This window comes from Ursus americanus, chromosome 33 (genome assembly GCF_024610735.1).
Source record: "Ursus americanus isolate L20-20 chromosome 33, mUrsAme1.1.p, whole genome shotgun sequence".
NCBI lineage: Eukaryota > Metazoa > Chordata > Mammalia > Carnivora > Ursidae > Ursus > Ursus americanus.
The window spans coordinates 15,160,168-15,178,195 of NC_142159.1; the positions used below are offsets into that span (position 1 = coordinate 15,160,168).

At 58.7% G+C, this 18,028-nt stretch overlaps 1 protein-coding gene across 14 annotated transcripts in view; it reads left to right on the forward strand.

Annotated features, from left to right (window-relative positions):
* RAP1GAP (RAP1 GTPase activating protein) overlaps window positions 1-18,028 on the forward strand; it is a 49,076-nt gene that overhangs the window by 21,240 nt on the left and 9,808 nt on the right. For 9 of the 14 annotated variants that reach the window (XR_015722809.1, XR_015722805.1, XR_015722807.1 and 6 more), the window contains 14 exons: window positions 5,928-5,963; window positions 6,970-7,017; window positions 7,968-8,006; window positions 8,491-8,676; window positions 10,994-11,097; window positions 11,378-11,456; window positions 11,810-11,863; window positions 12,935-13,018; window positions 13,249-13,349; window positions 13,482-13,611; window positions 14,670-14,825; window positions 15,283-15,354; window positions 16,012-16,098; window positions 16,538-16,675. Coding sequence is in view for 7 of the 14 variants with exons in the window: in XM_087858599.1 (XP_087714725.1) it covers window positions 5,928-5,963; window positions 6,970-7,017; window positions 7,968-8,006; window positions 8,491-8,676; window positions 10,994-11,097; window positions 11,378-11,456; window positions 11,810-11,863; window positions 12,935-13,018; window positions 13,249-13,349; window positions 13,482-13,611; window positions 14,670-14,825; window positions 15,283-15,354; window positions 16,012-16,098; window positions 16,538-16,675 (1,314 nt within the window). In the remaining 7 variants the exon portion in view is untranslated. Of the gene's footprint in view, window positions 1-3,352; window positions 3,535-4,290; window positions 4,314-5,927; window positions 5,964-6,969; window positions 7,018-7,967; window positions 8,007-8,490; window positions 8,677-10,993; window positions 11,098-11,377; window positions 11,457-11,809; window positions 11,864-12,934; window positions 13,019-13,248; window positions 13,350-13,481; window positions 13,612-14,669; window positions 14,826-15,282; window positions 15,355-16,011; window positions 16,099-16,537; window positions 16,676-18,028 lie in introns of those variants that run through there. The other 5 variants (XR_015722806.1, XM_087858600.1, XM_087858602.1 and 2 more) reach the window with 3 other exon arrangements.

Consider the following 18,028-nt stretch of genomic DNA (forward strand, 5'->3'; position numbering starts at 1 on the left):
CTGTAGCCCGGGTATAATGATAGTGCCCCGCACAGAGCGATCGTGAGGATTAAATGAAAAAGTCCCAATAACACGTTCCGTGCGCAATATCCGGCACAGGGTAAGAGCTCTATAAATGAGATCGTCAGAATCAAACGTTTGCACGGCCCTTGATCTGGGTCAGATTTTGTGCTGGGCGCTGCTGGGCCAGAAATCCATCTGACACAGACACTGCCCTCAAGGAGCCAGAGTCCAGGGGAGAGACGAGTAACTGAACAGCTTAGCAGAATACCAGTAGCAACCACTAGCATTTACTGAGATAGACTGTGTGCCAGGTGGGTACTTAATGCTTTACAGGCACCATTTCATTCCATCCTCAAACTACAGGTACTACGTGATAGCTACTGCTATTAGTCCCATTTTGCAGATGAGAAAATCAAGGCTCAGAGAAGTTTAAGTTCCTTGCTTAAACACACAGGTTAGGATACGATGGGGCCGGGACCGGAACTCAGGCCGTGTGACTGGAGTGCCTGGCCTTGTGGCCTCCCTGATACAGAAGGTCATAAGCCTTCATCTCTGCAGTACACTTTTCAGCTTCTAAAGCATGTCCTCAGACATCACGCCTCTTGGTCATTTCATCAGACCTTGGGTAGACAATCTCCAGATGAGAAACCAGATGCTCAGAGAGGTTTTCCCAAGGTCACACAGCCAGGAAATAGCCAACGCAGGGCTGGCCAAGGGCCACGTACCTCTCCTCAGCCAGGAAGGCAGACGGCCAGGGACCTTAATCCTTGTGGGGGACCACCAACTCCAAGGGAGTCCCAAGTGGGTGTCGTAGGGCAACATCAGGGGGTTCCTGAGACCCTTGCCTGCTCCCTGTGTCTGGGCAAGAGCCCATGAGAGGCCCATGTGGATCCTGGGGCTTGGCAGGAAAGGAGCAACTCGAGGGCACCTGGGTTCATGAGGCCCCCAGTCCCTCTCCCCCTACGCATAGAGGAGGAGGTCTTGGTTCTCACCAAGCGCTGTGTGCCCTTGAACCATAGCTCCCCCCCGCCCCCGGCCTCAGTCTTCCTATCAGGAAAATGAGGGTAGGAACAACCTATCACCCTGAGTCCTGCCTGCTCAGACAGCCTGTGGCTGCCTTTCATGGATTAGCTCCGAGCCACCTCCCCTCAGGCTTTCTGGCCTCCACCCAGTCAGACAGAAGTCTCCATTTGTGCCGACACAGCTCAGACAGCAGGCTCCAAACCGATCCGTCCGGACAGCCCCCCTCCCCCAGAAGCAAGATCCAGTCTGTGGATATCCTCCTTTGACACAGAGGGAAACCAGAGTACAGAGACATTGAGTGATCCCCCTGGATGCCCAGCAAGCCTGTGGTGGGGCCAAGGGGACCCAGGCCTATGACACATTCTCCACGCCCCTCCTCCAGCACCCCTAAGTCTGTGCACATTTATCACGTAGGTGCAGCCAATCTGAGGGGCAAGTCAACCCCCTGTGCCAGTGGGCAAGTCCCTGCTCCTCTCTGGATCTCAGTTTCCTTGTGGGTAAAACAGAGGTGACAGTTCCTTCCTAACCACCTTGTCAGCTTTCAGCTGGGTGATGACTATGAAACTGACTTTGGGAAGCAGAAATCAGGAAGCTGAACTGTATCAGCAACGTTACGTTCCCAGGGCAGGATGGAACTCCCAGAAGGGACAGTCCCCTCTCATTGGAAAACCACATTTGTACAGACACTGAGCTCTTCAGGGCTCTCTCACCCTGCCCCCCACTTAGGGATTTCTCCACTCAGGAATTCAGAAATCTACACACGTGTATATCACAGTCTACCCACACCTGTCCATGGACATGTTCACACATCTGCAGATGTTTACAGAGACTCGCACACATACACAAGCATATCTATACAGACACACATGTACAAATGCGAATACAGATACCCGGGATGTCCATGCACACACAGCCACAGTGGGCCCCAGAGTCACCCACATACAGCTGCATGCACATGTGAATACACCCACCACTCTGCCTGTCACACAGATGTCTCCAGTGATGCGAGCAGGTCTTACCTCCTCCCAGTGTGGGAATGGATGTTTTCTCTGGCTGCATTTCGATGGGTGCCCGGAAGCGCTCAGGCCTGGAAGTGCCTGCATAAATCAATATTTGCTGCTGTTAATTATTAAAAACAAAGCTACACCGTGTCTGGAACACACATCTCCAGAGTTCCCACTGGCTCCCCAGGCTCCAACCTGACCCAGGGCCAGGTCTGGAGGAAAGGAAGGTCCAGTGCCTTCCTTCCAGGAGACCTTAGCCCTGGAGACGGAGGGCGGTGGGCAGCAGCTGGCAGCTCCTGCGGGAAGCTGAAGAGAGGTTGTGCACTGAGCTGGTGGGCAGCCCTGCTCCTGCAGGGTCCAAAGCAGCTGGTGTTGACTTGGCCACAGCTCAGGAAGCAATTGCTGCTTTGAGGAAGGGGTGCTGAGGGCAGGGCCCTGCTTCTACTGTACAGTGGCAGACACAATGCAGGGTCAGCTGGAAGGGCCTGCAGAGGTAGGAAAACTGAGGGCTTTATATTTTACAGATGGGGAGACTGAAACCCACTGAGGTGGCAGGGACTCACTCAAGTCCGCTCAGCAAGTTGTACTAAGGGCAGTGCTAGAACCTTCATGTCCTGAAGTCCTGGGCAGTCCCTGTTCCCTCCCTCCCCCAGGATCAGGGCAGTTAGGGTCCCGTGTGGGCACAGGACCTGGGGAAGGGAGGGAACAGGCCAGCCACTGGCAGGCGTTAAGGGGTGGGGGGAGATGAGGAGGGAGGGGAGAGCAGCACCAGGCCTTTCCCTGGATTCCCAGTTTCTGCCTTTTCCTTGCTATGTGAACCTGAGCATGATATTTCATCTCTCGAATCAGTTTTCTGTTCCGTAAAACGGCGATAACACCCGTACCTCCTGGACTGTGGGGCGAGGTCACCCTTGCTAAGAGTGCAAGATTAGTAGAGGCTCAAGGAGAGCCCTCTGTCTACGAGGTAACCCTCTCCTCTTCCTGCCTAGCTTCACAGCCTGTCCCAAGAACCCCGTCCTTGAGGCCCTGAGGCGGGGTAGCCAGAGTCTGGGAAGATAGAGAAGGCGGGGTAGGGGCGCGCTGAGTATAGCCTGGGGGCTCCAGGGGGCTCTAAGCGTACAGCGCGCGGGCGAGAGCGCGCAGGCGCAGTGTCCGGGGACGGCGGGCCGGGCCGCGCGGGGGCGGGGCCTCAGGTGTCCCCGCCCCGGAATACTGTGTCCCCGCCCCCGCGCCGCCCGTACCTGGCGCCCCGCCCCCTCCGGGCCCGGCCTCCGGGCGAGCCCAGCTCGGGCAGTGTGCCGCCGGGAGCCCGGAGCCCAGAGCACGGAGCTCGGCGCTGCGGGGCCCGGGCCGGGGCGCGCGCGGGCGGGAGCCGGCCGGGCCAGCTGAAGCGCCGCCGGGGCGGGGGCCCGGCCGGGCCAGGCTCGGCATGGCGCAGCCGCGGCCCCTGGCGCCCCCCGGCCGTCCGCGGAGGGGCTCGCTGCCCGCTGGGGCCGGTTGGCAGGTGAGGACGAGGGCGAGGGCGGCCTGGCCGAGGAGGTCCGCGGGAGCCAGCTCAGGCCGACTTCCTCGAAGCCGGGCAGGCTCTGCCCCAGCCGGGGTGGTGTGCGAGGCTCCGTCATGGAGGGTGTGTGAGCTTCTGGGCTGATACCCGGGCACGGCGGCCACAGAGCGCAGCCCTGCCCTGGGGTCCTGGGCCTTGGGCTCTTTCTCGAGCCGCCCCCGGATCGGAGTGCCCGTGGTGGCACCGTGGCTCTGGGCTACCGTGGCACTGTGCGTGCGTGAGTCCGTGTGTCTGTTAGCCTCGGGACTACTTCACCGTCCCCTGCCCCTTTTAGGAGGGGTCTGAATGTCACAGTGTAACTTTGCGTGGTGCTCCGGGCCACTTTGCTTGCAGCCTGCCATGTGTCGGGGCGTCTGCTGCGTCTGTGAGGCTGTAACTGCGGGTGTCACTTGTTGCTGTGTGTGCTCTCTGCGTGACAGTACCATGTGTCAGTGTTTATGTGGCCGTGACTCCCCGTGCATTGTTCCTGGCCATTGTTCCCTCAGGTCTCCCCAGGTGGGGTGCTCTGGGGGCCAGCAGTGAGCCCACATCACTGCTGGGACTGTGCTGGGCCGAGGCGGTGGGACCCAGGCTCAGATGCCCATGCTGCGGTTGTACAGGATGTTGAGTTAACAGGTGTGTTTGTCTACCTGCAGGTGTGTCAGTGGTTTCTGCTGTGGCTCCTGGGGAATTGTCTCTTCCACGCTCAGAGTGCTGGGTGTGGCCGTAGGTGACCGTGGGTCAGTGTCTCCCGTGGACTCTTGTAGTGCATTTACAGGGTGGGTTTTACCTCTGGGGGCAGGCCTCCAAGTGTGCACACGGGGTGTTTGTGACTCGTGATCCTCACGCTGTGTGCGTGCGTGTGATGGGTAGTGTGCACTCCAGTGGGCGTGAGGGGGTGTGTGTGAGGGTCAGACCTGTGCCCCACACCCTTGCTGATGAACCACTTCCACAGTAGCTGTGTGCTTTTTTTCACCCTCAAAACTCACTCAGTGTTGTGGGGTCAAGTCCGTCATGTCTGTTACCGGGGTGCACGGCTCTGTTAGGGAAAGGTGAGCTTGTACGTGGGAGTGGGGCTCTGCGGCTCAGTTTCTGTGAACACAGCTGCCCACATCTGCGAGGGCATGTAATGGTGTGTCCCGGCGCACAGACGTGAGAGTGCTTTTGTGGTTTGTGTAGCTTTGTGTTTAATTACTGACGTGCACATCTGCACAGGGGTGGGTTGGCATCTGCGTGTTTGGCTTTGTGGGACATGGACCTGTGTGTGTGTGAGTGGGTGTGCTGTTGTGTGATTTAGGACGCTGACATGTGTATTCGTGTGTTAGCATACGGCTCTGAGGCTCAGAATTGGTGTGTCAGACCCCCTGGGTTTGGAGGGGGGCGGTTTATGTGTGTTTGCTTTCTTTGGTACAGTGAGAGTGTGTTTAAATATTGGTGTACAAGGCTGTGGGTGTTCAAGCAAGAGAGAGAGAGGCAGTACGTGTTTTCTGGTGCACAACCCCATAGCACATGTGTGTGAGCTCAGGCGGTGCCCCACTGGGTGGCAGGAGCCAAATGAGTCGAGGCCTTGGAAGTGCTAGGGGAGGGACACTATCGTGGAGACCTTAGGGGCTTCCCAGGCCCAGCCCCCAGCCCCGCCAACCGGCAAGGATGCCGCCTTCCAGGAAGGCTCGTAGGGAGTTGGCGCTGGAGAGGCCTGAGCTGCCAAGCACAGCTGGCAGATGCCCCAATTAACCCTGCGTGTGCCCTGGCTGGCCTTGGGAGAGGCTGGCTGTAGGGGGAGGGGTAAGGGTAAGGGGATGCGTGTGGACTCACACACAGCTGTTGAGCCAATGGGACATCCCAGGGCTGTCTCCCCAACAGCCCCCCGCCCATACTGCTTGCAGGGGCTGGGGGTGGGGCCCTCTTCCAGGAGAGGTGGGTGGAAACACAGACCCTCCTGGATCCCAGCTGTCTCCTCTCTGGGGCTGGGACCTGGGATACTTGGCCGATCCTGGCACTGCCAAACTTGCAGTGACATGGGGGACATGTGTCTCTCCCCTAGGGTCACAACCGTCCGTGTCTGAGACAGCAGCCTCCTTACTCTGGGAAGGGGACTGAGTGGGGTGGGCTGCCTGGGGAGGGCTCTGGGCTGACTTCACTGAGCAGTTGGTCAAGCCCTGCGGGTCATCCGCCCGGAGCTCCCTTCTACAATGCCCTCTCCACTCCCTCTTGCTGCTCAGACAGGCCCATGGTGGTTGGTTAGAGTTGGAAGGACCAGGAGGGCAGGGGTGAGTAGAGACTCCTCAGGGGCTTAGCAGGGTCAGCTGGGCCAACCCTGAGGACTGACCTGCCCTCCTCCATCTCTGTTGCAGAACACAGATCTGTTTGAGATGATTGAGAAGATGCAGGTGAGGCTGGCTCTGTTGCCCTTTTTGAGGGGCCGTAGAGGGGACTGGGTGGGGGTGGGGGCCCTTTATGTCTCCAGCTCTACACCTCTCTGATGATGGGCCAGGAGCCCTCAGCAGACTGTTCTGGGAGGAGGTGGTGGCGGTGCATTGTCCTGAGCCCTCAGTCTGGGGGTCCAAGTAGAGGATGGGGACTGGGAGTCTGACCCATGGGCCCAGACCCACTTGTGTCCCCCTGCTCCCATCCCTGTGTAGGTCCCCAGCAGGACTGGGATCGGTGCCTCATCCTACCCCCCCCCCACATACATACACACACACTCCCACCCCCATGCATTCACACACATTTCCCATCCCCCAAGAGGCATCCCAGACTCCACAGGACCCCAATCTAGAATGGGAGGAGGGACAGATGCCAGGGCGCAGGGCAACCCAAGGCTGTGCCAGGGGCAGGGGGATGTGCCCCACCCCCTCTGCCTGACTCCTGGCCACCTTCCACTCCCAGCCCTAGTCTTCCAGGCCTCTGTCTGGTGCATGGCTGTGTGTTGGGAGGTGGGCAGAGGGGTGGGGCAACTTGAACAAACCTCAGGAGCTTTCCTTCCCATGTCAGTTCACCCTCCAAACCCTTTCTTCTGCCCCTTCCTGTTTCTCTGCCTCTCTCACTTTTTCTGTCTCTACCTCTCCCCTCCTCCTCCTCCTCCTCTCTCGCTCTGTCCCTCTCCTCTCTCTCTCAAAACACATCTTTGTAGATGCAGTGGCCTCCACCCCCCACTCACACACTCGCGCGTGCAGGCCACCCCTGCCCCCAGTCCCAGGGGCACACATTTCCCGCACATAGCCCCCAGCCCTCCCTGCAGAGTCCTGGGTAACCAAGCCAGCCGGCACCCTGCCCCGGGAGTACTCCCACATAGCCGGGCTTTCCCCTCCACAGGGGTGTGAGCCTCTGGTGGGGAGCAGCGCCGGTAGCAGGTGTGGGAGGGGTATAACGGGATGTGTTACCTTCTCTCTGCAGGGAAGCAGGATGGATGAACAACGATGCTCCTTCCCACCACCCCTCAAAGTAGGTCATGCCCCCCCCCACCTTCCTGTGGCTGTCTGCCCGTGCTGTCTGCTTCCCAAGCAGCCTTTCCCAAGGGCTTGGGATCTGGAAGGGATGGGGAGACTCCCTCCCCAGGTGCGATCAGCCGTTGCAGGAAAACTCAAACCCAGGACCCAGGAGGCTTCTGCCTGGGAAGGCTGATGGGGAGGGGAGGAGAGGAGGAGAAGGGAGGGGTGGCCTGGTTATCCACCCCCCCCCCCCCCGGCAGACAGGAAGGAGGGGGTGGAAGGAGATGGGAGAAGGCTCCTGTTTAGACTCAGAATTTTCTTGGGGTGGGAGTCGCATCTCCCCTCCAGGTAGGCATATGTTTCTGTGGTTGATTTGGGACCTCGACAATCCAAGACTGGTGGCTGGGCCTGGGAGGCGGGGCGAGGTGGGCCCAGGGCTTCAAGGTGAGGGTTGAAGGGGGAGTTCATGGGCATATGCCTGCTACTTTGTCCAGAGCAGGGGTTCTCAAAGTGTGGTCCTCAGACCAGGAGCATCAGCATTACCTGGGAGCTTGTTAAAATGTAAATTCTTAGGAAAAAAAAAAAAGAATGTAAATTTTTTGGCCCCACCCAGACCCTGGGAAACTGGGGGTGGGGCACAGCAGTGTGTTTAAGGAGACCTTGAGGCCATTCTGTTGCGCTGAGAACCGCTGGTCCTGAGGTTTCTTCTGGGGAGGCAGTGAACCTTTTTCCCAAGGCAGAAACAGGCCCAGAGGAGGCTGCCAGCACTCAGTGAGCTAAGTTTACCTCAGACTCTGCCTCAAGGGGTCACCCCCAGACAAGCCCTGGGGAGATGACACAGCCCCACCCCCACTCCCAGCCCGGGTGGCTGGCTGAGCGATGGAGCATTCTGGGGAGGCTGGAAGTAAGTAAAGGGTGAAGACCCCACCCCAACTGGGTCTCTGCCGTGTTTGTGTTTTGTAGACGGAGGAGGACTACATTCCCTACCCAAGCGTCCACGAGGTAACTGGCTGGTCCCCCTGGGCCCATCCCCGCCCTGAGCCCCAGAGGCGCCCACAGAGGGAGTCTGGATTCTCAGGTCCTCCTCCCTGCCAAGGAGCCTGATCAAAGGCCTTGCTGTGGGCACTAGAGCCTCAGCTTCCAGGCCCAAGTCTTCAGAGCCCCTGTGAACCCTTAGGCTTCTAATCCAAACCTTTCAGCCTCTTGGCCAAGGTCATGCTCCCAACTCGACCTTCCCCCAAGTCCTTATCCTTGGAGACTGGAACGTGGGGTTCCATGTAGCCTGGGTCTGTGCCTGCAGTAGGAAGAGAGGGGCTGGAGCAAGTCTGCTGGAGGGGGTGGATGCAAGCCCTGGGGCCCACGTAGGCTCTGGTTCGTTCCCTGGCACTCCTGAGCCATGGCAGAAGTGGCCCACTCTGAGTTGGGGGGTTGTCCTGGGGCCCTGGTAGGGTGCAGCGCGGTGGCTTTCAGCTGAGTCCTCTTTCAGGTCCTAGGGCGAGAAGGACCTTTCCCCCTCATCCTGCTGCCCCAGTTCGGGGGCTACTGGATCGAGGGCACCAACCACGAAATCACCAGCATCCCGGAGACAGAGCCGCTGCAATCACCCACGGCCAAGGTGAAGCTCGAGTGTAACCCCACAGCCCGCATCTACCGGAAGCACTTTCTTGGCAAGGTGGGTGGCCCACCGGTGATGGGGGCCGGGCCTGGGAGGCAGCCAAATCCGTGGGCTAGGGCTGGGTGATAGTCCCCGAGTCCCGGGTCTCAAAACATTTGTGGTGGATTCATGCATTCATTCAACAAACATTTATTGCAAAAGGCAGTATTATGCCGTAGCGGTTCACAGCAGAGGCTCCTCCACGGCGTCACCCTGGCTCTCTCACTGGCTACATGAGACGCTGGGCAAGTCACTTACCCTCCCTGTGCCTCTGCTTCTTCATCCATAAAAACCGAGATGGTGAGGACACCCACCTCGTGGGGTTACTGCAAAGCTTTAACGAGAACAATGCTTGTAAGGTGTTTAGAATGGTGTCTGGCATTAAGTGAGTGCTCGGTCGAGGTTGGCAAATAGTGAACCAGCTGCGTGCCCAGCCCTGTTCTAGGTGCCAGGTATGCGGCCCAAACAGAACAGACCCAGGCCGTGCCGTCAGGTGAGGGCTGGGAGAACAGTGCGGTGGACGGATGCAAGCCCCTGCCCCATCTACAGCCCCAGCGCAGGGCTCCTGCCTGGTGACAACCTGTCAGAGTCAGCGGGTGAGACCGTGGGAGCCGGAGGGGAGGTCACATGCTGGGATCGAGTGTGTCAGGTCCCATGCCAGGTGCTCAATCTATACCAGTTTACAGCCCAGGTGGGGAGAGGGGTGTGGGCTCTGGAGTCTCAGGGCCTGGGTGTGCATCTGGACTCTTCCATTTTCTGATGGTGTGACCATTTTTGATGGTGTGACCTTCCTGAGCCTGTTTCCTCATCTGTAAAAACGTGGATCAGAAACGCACGTATAAAGTATAGAGAACGACGCTAGGCACAGAGGGAACACTTCATCAGTGTTAGCTGATAATTACTGATAATCTTCATAATTACTCTGTGAGATCAGGGTCGTCCTAGTTTTTACAGAAGAGGAAACTGAGGCTCCTAGAGGTCAAGTGTCTTGGTCAAGGTCACACAATTACCGAGCTAGGAATTGGACCTAGCTCCGGCTGACGTTCCATGAAGACATGCCAGGAGGGCTCATGCTCCGAGCTCAAGGGACTTGAGGACCTCAGTGCAGCCCTCCTTGCCAAGTGCCTGCCACTCCCTGTCTGCACTTGGCACCAAGCATTTGGGGGGTTTCCATCGCTCTGTGCCCAGGCTGGGCTCAGGGGGACTCTTGGCTCCAGGTTGACTCAGACTGTCCTCGAGCTGTGGATTTGTGGGGCACATCTCCTGCCCCTGCCCCTTTCTCCACCTGCCCTCTGAGCGCAGGTGTTCCCGTTTCAACAGGACTTAACTTCCAGGATGACTCCTGGGGCGGGTGTGGCCGGGAGCCAGCCCCACTCCCAGGGCCAGGGCCAGGGCCAGCAGGGGGAGCCAGGGCCAGGCTGGGCTGGCGTATCTTGGCACTCAGGACTTCCCCATCCAGAGGTGCCCGCCCTGGGCTCCTCTCCGGGGGGAACCATTCCTGCCGCAGCCCCCCCTTAGGCCCTCTGCAGGTTTTCTTCCTAGCCCTGTGGCTCGTCCAGGTGAGGAAGGAGGGTGGGAACCTGCCCCGTGAGCCGCCCAGTGTGTTCATGAGATGTTTCACTTCCTGTTTCTCACGGGCCCTGGCTCCAGGGGCCACAGAGCCACAAGCTGAGCAATCAGTCAGAAGATTTTTATTGAGCACCTACTGTGTGCCCAGCCCTGAGAAGGGCAGGGGCTGGGAGATAGGTACGCAGGTACAAATGTGGTCCTGACTTTGATGAGGACCCAGACGGCCCAAGGAACTGCAAACATTCATTGAACACCTACTCTCTGCTAGGCTGTTTAGCTCTTTCAGTCCCTGCCACCATCCCACAAGGTGGTTGGCCTCCCATTTTGCAGAGTGGGAAACTGAGGCACAGAGAGGTGAGGGGACCTTCTTAGGCTACCCACCTGGCAAGTGGCAGAGTGGGGATTTGTTTTAAAGATTTTATTTATTTGAGAGAGAGCGTGTGCGCAAGTGAGCACGGGGCGGGGGGAGGGGCAAAGGGAGAGGGAGAAGCAGACTCTCGGCTGAGCGAGGACCCCAACGGGGGATTCAATCCCAGGACCCCGGGATCATGGCCCGAGCCAAAGGCAGACGCTTGACCAACTGAGCCACCCTGGCGCCCGGCGGAGCGGGGATTTGAATGCAGGTCTATCTGATGTAGAGTCTGCCATTAGCGATGACACCGGCTGCTTGGTGAAGGTCCCCCTCTGGGAGTGAGTTGGCTTTCTGGTCTGGTTTCTGGAAGCCCCAAGCTCAGCTCTCTCTCCCGGCCCCCACCTCCCACCACAGGAGCATTTCAATTACTACTCACTGGACACTGCCCTGGGCCACCTTGTCTTCTCACTCAAGTATGATGTCATCGGGGACCAGGAGCACCTACGGCTGCTGCTCAGGTGAGGGTGCGCTGGGGGGACCCTGGGGCAGCAGGGAGGGCTGAGTTCTTACAGTCTAAAAGCCCATCTCCTTGTACCCGCTCTTCTAATCAAGGCCCAACGAGGGCAGGGATTTGCCTGAGGTTGCTCAGCGAGTTTGCCCCCCAGCCAGGCCAGGCCCCATCATCACCTCTGGTCCTCCCTCCCCCTGGGATGTGTCCCTTCGGGGCTTACTTTGTCCGGAGGGGCTTCCCTCCCTCTCCCGCTGCCTAGCCCCTCAGCGTGGGCTCTCTCCTCCCAGGACCAAGTGCCGGACACACCATGATGTCATCCCCATCTCCTGCCTCACTGAGTTCCCCAATGTGGTCCAGATGGCAAAGGTGAGGCCTGTTTGGGCACCCCAGCTGGGCACAGAGCTGGGTGCAGCTTTGCCTGTGCACATGGTCCTCTTGAGCCCCAGGTCCTAGCCCTGCCTCCGAGGTCCCACCTCCCCTGTGTCCCATGACGCTGCCACACAGCTGTGTGTTCTGGGCTCCTGTTCCTGGCCCGTGTGCTTTTCGATCACTTGAGAGCACCTTTGGATAAGGGGACCCCAGTTCTCTTCACCCCATCCTGAGCAGCAATGAGCCCCCAGTCCTGCTGCAGACTCAGCTACTCCCTCTCCTTCCCGCTGCTGTCCTCCCCAGACGGTGGCCAGGGGGCCCTCCCTTCAGCCCCTCCCTTCTCCCTGCAGCTGGTGTGCGAAGATGTGAACGTGGATCGATTTTACCCTGTGCTCTACCCCAAGGTACAGCTGCATCTGGGCCCCGCGCCCTGGGCCGGGTGGCTAACTAGGGAACTGAGCATTTATGCGGCACCTGTTGTGTGCAGGGTATTCCCCCCAAGTTCTCTCACTCATTCCACATAACAACTGTGCAAAGTCTACGGTTGGCAGAAGAGGAAGCAGAGGCCCAGAATGGCCCTGTGCCTTCTCCGGCGATGCGCTGCAGACGCAGGAGGCCTGCCTGTAACCTTAGTGCCGTCCGCCCTGGAGGCAGGCCTTACTTCCAGGAACTCTCAGTGCCATTTGGGGACCCTCCCAAGGGCAGTCGGGGCTCCTGAGCCAGGGGACTCCACTTGGCCTTGCCTTCGGACCTGAGGGGATTCGGGGAGAGGGAATAACACAGGTGCCTGCACAAATGCTGCCCCACAGACACCAGCTGTGCTCCCAGCTCCAGCGCTGGCTTTGAGGCACTGTGGCCACGTGGCGAAAGGATGGGGGCTTGACCTTAGTGAGTCGGGGTGCTTCCTGGAAGAGGTGGCCCTGAAAGACATGTCAGCCCTTGTGGCTCTGACTGCATTCTGACAAGGCGCGGTAGGTCCCCGAGGGGTGGTGTGGTCCAGGAAGGGGCCTCACAAATCAGATGTTACCTTTCAGGTACAAAAGGGGCAACTGAGGCCCAAGGTAAGGGGAACGCCTCAAGGTTCCACAGCAAGCTGGTGGGACTTGACTCATTCTAGAACGATGCTGTGGGTTTCCAGAGGAGCCAGGGAACAAGTTGGGTCTTACAGAATGGACTCGAGGGGGGACCTGTGGGCAAGACTCAAGAACAGGGAGCTTAAGCTTTGGTTGTGAGTTCAAGTCCCCGCTCCACCACTCGCGAGCAGTTGATCTTAGGCAGGTCACAAGTTCCTTAAGCTCTCTGAACCTTGGTTTCTTCATTTGTAAAATGGGGACAGCAGCAGTGTCTCCCTCACGGGCCTGTGAAGATTAAACGAGGTGACATAAGTAGACCCCACACGGCGCTTAGCACGGAGTTAGAGCAATAAATGGTGGCCTGTCAAAGCGGCCATCTCACCCCTGGTCCTCTGCCCCCAGGCTTCCCGCCTCATCGTCACCTTTGACGAGCACGTTATCAGCAATAACTTCAAGTTCGGAGTCATTTATCAGAAGCTTGGGCAGGTGCGCTCACTTCCTCCTCCCGGCTCCCCCACCGCCTGGCCCAGGATCTGGGGCCTCAGACCTTTGCCGGGCGAGGGCTCCTGCCCAGGGACTGTGCTTCCCAGGAGCTCAGGGTTGGGGGGAGCCCAGAGGTCCTCGTCCTGGCCTGCTCTGGGTGCGAGTGGGGGCTGGGGGGCGGCGGCTACTCAGGAGCGCCAGCTCCGTGACCTCTGCGCTCCCTGTGTCCCCAGACCTCCGAGGAAGAGCTCTTCAGCACCAATGAGGAAAGCCCCGCCTTCGTGGAGTTTCTCGAATTTCTGGGTCAGAAGGTCAAACTGCAGGACTTTAAAGGGTGAGCATTAGGTGGGAAGAGCATCGCTTAATTGGACCCATGCCCTCGGGCAGGGAGGGAGCCCCTGTCCAGGCCCTGTGGAGGCCTGGCTGGGGCTGGAGACTGAGCCGTGGCCTGGGGGGCCTGGGGCAGGTTCCGAGGAGGCCTGGACGTGACCCACGGGCAGACGGGGACCGAGTCTGTGTACTGCAACTTCCGCAACAAGGAGATCATGTTTCACGTGTCCACCAAGCTGCCCTACACAGAAGGGGACGCCCAGCAGGTAGCCTGGGCACCCACCCACCTGCTTCCCCCCGTCCTTCTGTCCCCCCACTTATCTGTCCATTCAGTGTTCACCACACCAGGTTCAGGGGGCCCTGGGATACAGACATGGAAACGATCCATTCCCCCACTCGTGGGCTCTAGTGGGGGCAGGGTGACGTGCTGCGGCGGTAGGGAAAGCCTGTTTCCACATCCATGCAACAGGGATGACACTGGCACCGACCTCGTGGGTGAGCGTACATGAGCGAATGCCCACAGAGCGGCTACAACAGGATCTGGTACATAACAAGGGCTCAACAAATGGGAGTTAGCGTTTTTACAGGGAGGGAGGGGCACTGTGGGGTCACACGGGGCACGTAAACTTGGCAGAGATAGGAGTCAAGAAAAGCTTTTAAGATAAAGTGATTTCTAGGCTGCAGAGGAGCTGGGAGAAGGTGGGGGAATGTTCCAGAGAAAATGGCTTCCACCTTCTGCACAGGGCTGGAGGCGAGGAAGTGCAGGGCATATTCTGGGAGGTGAACACCGAAATTTGTCGACCTGTCCTAAGCTTCCTGCAGGGCTGTCCACCGGACCCCATGCCCCCACCCCAGGGGGATAGATAAAAGGGTAGTGTGAGAAAAATGGAATATTGTGTTTTAGTGTCTTTTAAGTGTCTTCTAAGAGAATCCTGTGTTCATCTCAGCAACATGAATGTATATGCTGAGTGGAAACTCTTTGTTCCGGGGGCGGGGGCATGTTTGGGGTATTGAGACAGAAGGAGGGCTGACAGGTAGAGCCTGGAGCCCAGGAGCCCAGGGTTCGAGTCCTCTAACTCACAGCAGGGCCTTACAAGTCCCTTCTCTCTTGGCCTCCGTTTCCTCATCTGTCACAGGATTCCGAAAAAACTAAAATAATTTTAAGACAAGTTTCTCCTGATATTTTTTGGGGGTGGAAGCGAATCCTCAGACGTGCCCTCTGCGTACCCCAGACCCTCCCACCGTCCTGCGGGCACCTTTCCTTGCCTGCGCCCGGTGAGCCCCTCTCTAGCCAGGTGGTGAAGGCCTGTGGCCCTGTGCTCAGTTGCAGCGGAAGCGGCACATCGGGAACGACATTGTCGCTGTAGTCTTCCAGGACGAGAACACACCCTTTGTGCCTGACATGATTGCATCCAACTTCCTGCATGCCTATGTGGTGGTACAGGCCGAGGGCGGGGGGCCTGACGGCCCGCTCTACAAGGTGGGTGATCACGGAGCCTCCCACGGGTATCAGCCGCAACCCCAGCCCCAGCACCACCCTGAGTCACTGTGAGACCTCCCTGAGCCTCAGTTTTCCCACCTGTAGATAAGGGGACTGTCCAGAGGGCTCTGAGCCCCACTCTTGCTCTGTGGATAGAGGATTCCCATCCTGCCCTCTCTGCCCCCTCCCCAGACTGTCCCTACTCTCCTCCACCCTTTGGCCTCCTTGGCCTTCACTATCCTTCATGACCCCTGAGATCTCCACCACTTCTCACCACTCAAATTCAGGACCAAGGATGGAGGGGCTGAAATCCTGGGGTTCACTCACCCGATCAGCAGTTACGGAAACTTCCCCAGCAAGGGGCAGGCCTGGCACCCAGGAGGGGGCAGGACAGGGATGAATTAGGGGTCTCTGGCTGGGGTGGGGGCTCCACAGGAACTGCTACTCTCCCTTCCAGGTCTCTGTCACTGCTAGAGACGACGTGCCCTTCTTTGGGCCCCCCCTCCCGGACCCCGCTGTGTTCAGGAAGGTGAGGGGCAGTCCCCAGCCACCGTCATGGACAGAGCAAGATGAAATGGGTGGGGGCTGAGGGGGGCACACATTCTGCTGTAAGAGTCCTGAAGCCCCACTGTGTGCCAGGGCCGCTGGGCTCCCCTAACCACGTAGTTGGGGCCTGGTTTTTCCTTCAAACTGATAAAAACTGTGATCTTTACTTACAAAGTCACGGAACAAACTGCACCATTGTTCTAGATTTCTCATAGCAGACTCTGTGGCCTTTCCCAACTGCTATTATCTTCTTGACAATCACAGTCTTCTTTCTTCTAAAATGTTTGGGAAGGGGGCACACGTTTCTCTCACCTGTCAGAAGCCACACTTCCAAGCCTTGGCTCCAGACCCCTCTCTTCTCCCCCAGACTGAGGCAGTAGGAGACCCCAGCCAGCCCCGTACATCTGTGAGGTTTGCTCTCCCGAGGGGTGGGCAAGCATGAAGGGCACAGGGGGCCCTCACAGGTACCTATGCTGGAGAGCTGAGGCCAAGGAGGCGTCCTTCTGGGAGTGAAGAGAACGACCCCAGGGCCCCAGCAGGGCACAGCTCAGGGACTCCAGCCTCTGAGTCACTGGGGCTCAGCCCCTTGCCTCTGTGTTCATCTGAGCCCCTTTCTCCTCTCCACACTGGGGGCTCCCAGGGGCCTGAGTTCCAGGAATTTTTGCTGACAAAGCTGATCAATGCTGAATATGCCTGCTACAAGGCAGAGAAGTTTGCCAAACTGGAGGTGAGGATGGGCTGTTGGGCTGAACCCCTTCCCCCAATCTAGGATTTCAGCCCTGCGCGCCTGGGGAGGGAAATGCCGTATTCAGACTTTGGCCTGAGGGAGAGCTGTCTGGGGTGGGGGCGGATTAACACGTGAGCAGGGCTAGGGTCAGGGGAGAGGAAGTGGGGCACTTCTAGGAATATGTGAGGAATGTCCCAGGAGGCACCCGCAGGTGGGCAGGCTGGCACAGAGGGCACCGTGGGGGAGGGGGAAAACGGGATCAGGACAGGAGGAGCCTTGGGGCCTGCTGGAGCTGCGGAGGGGCCCAGGGGGAGCCAGCGTAGGCTCCGGGGGCCCAGGCCCACTCCCCACTCACTCAGAGAAGGTGGCCAGGATTCTAATTGTGGAACGAGGGTCCGATCACTGGGCTCTCCCGTGATGGCCTCCACCTGGCCCACAGGAGCGGACACGGGCCGCCCTCCTGGAGACGCTCTATGAGGAGCTGCACATCCACAGCCAGTCCATGATGGGCCTGGGCGGCGACGAGGACAAGATGGAGAACGGCGGCGGTGGCGGCGGTTTCTTCGAGTCTTTCAAGGTGAGGGGCTAGGGTCTACCTGGGGCAGAGGGGCCGGGGCCCCGTCTGGGGTGGAGTCGTGGGGGTGTGGCCGGAGGCGGGCTCGTACTGGGGGTGGGGTCGGGGCGGGGTTATGGGCAAGGTGTGGGGGTGTGGCCGGAGGCGGGCTCGCATGGGGGGTGGGGTCAAGTAGAGGGCGGAGCTAGGGGTGGAGTCGGGGAGCAGGGAGCCGAGCTAGGAGCTTAGGTGGCAAGTACCTGGGTAGAGTCTGGGTGGTGGCGAGCCTCAGGGAGGACCTAGACTTTAGGGTGGCGCGCTGACTTGGGAGGAGTTAATGGTTGGGGGGGGGTGCCTAGGCTTGGGGGTGGAGTCTACTTGGGAGTTCTGCGAAGGTTTGGAGCCTTCTGGGTGGCAACCGGGTGCCTCTGGTGGTGGTTACCAGGTCAGCAGGCAGAGAAGAGAGGAGGAGGTGTTCTCAGAGGGAAAGAAACAGAAGTCTGAGGTGCGGCATGGGAACCGAGTGGCCATAGGAGAGGGACCTGGCCTGTGTGACCCTGTGACCTGGCTGTCTCTGGTTTAGCTTACGGTTAAGAGCACTGATGCCCAGTTCTGCCACTTACCAGCTTGAGCGTCCTCTGAGCCTCAGTTTCTTTCTTTTTTTTTAAGTTTTATTTATTTAAATAATCCGTGCACTCAACATGGGCTCAGCCTCAAGGCCCGGTGATCAAAAGTCCCAGGCTCTTCCTGCTGAGCCAGCCAGGCACCCCTGAGCCTCGGTTTCTTTGCCTACAGGGTAGGGCAATGGCAGTTTACCGCATACGCTGTGGAGAATTATTTGTGAATGAGTTAGATTAGTGCGATATAAATTCAAAGCAAAATGCAAAACCCTGTCTATCTACCTCAGCGGTTGCTGTCCAAAGTAAGAGGCAGAGGAGGGGGAGTTCCTCCTCGACCCACAGGTCCTAGACTCCCCCAGGCTGCAGGTCCCCAGGCCGTGGCTTCCTTGCCATGTTCTCCTCCACCCACAGGAGGGGACCGGCCCATCCTCCAGGTGCCCCGCTGGGCCTGTTGGACCTCACCCTTAGGGCAGGCAGCAAAGCTGGAGATGTGGGTTTGGAGTGGGTTTGCATAAGGGGATTGGCCCAGCTGTCCAGGCCTGCCCTGGAACTGGGGGTGCCTGGGTGGCACAGCAGTTAAGCGTCTGCCTTCGGCTCAGGGCGTGATCCCGGCGTTATGGGATCGAGCCCCACATCAGGCTCCTCCGCTATGAGCCTGCTTCTTCCTCTCCCACTCCCCCTGCTTGTGTTCCCTCTTTCGCTGGCTGTCTCTATCTCTGTCAAATAAATAAATAAATAAATAAATAAATAAATAAAT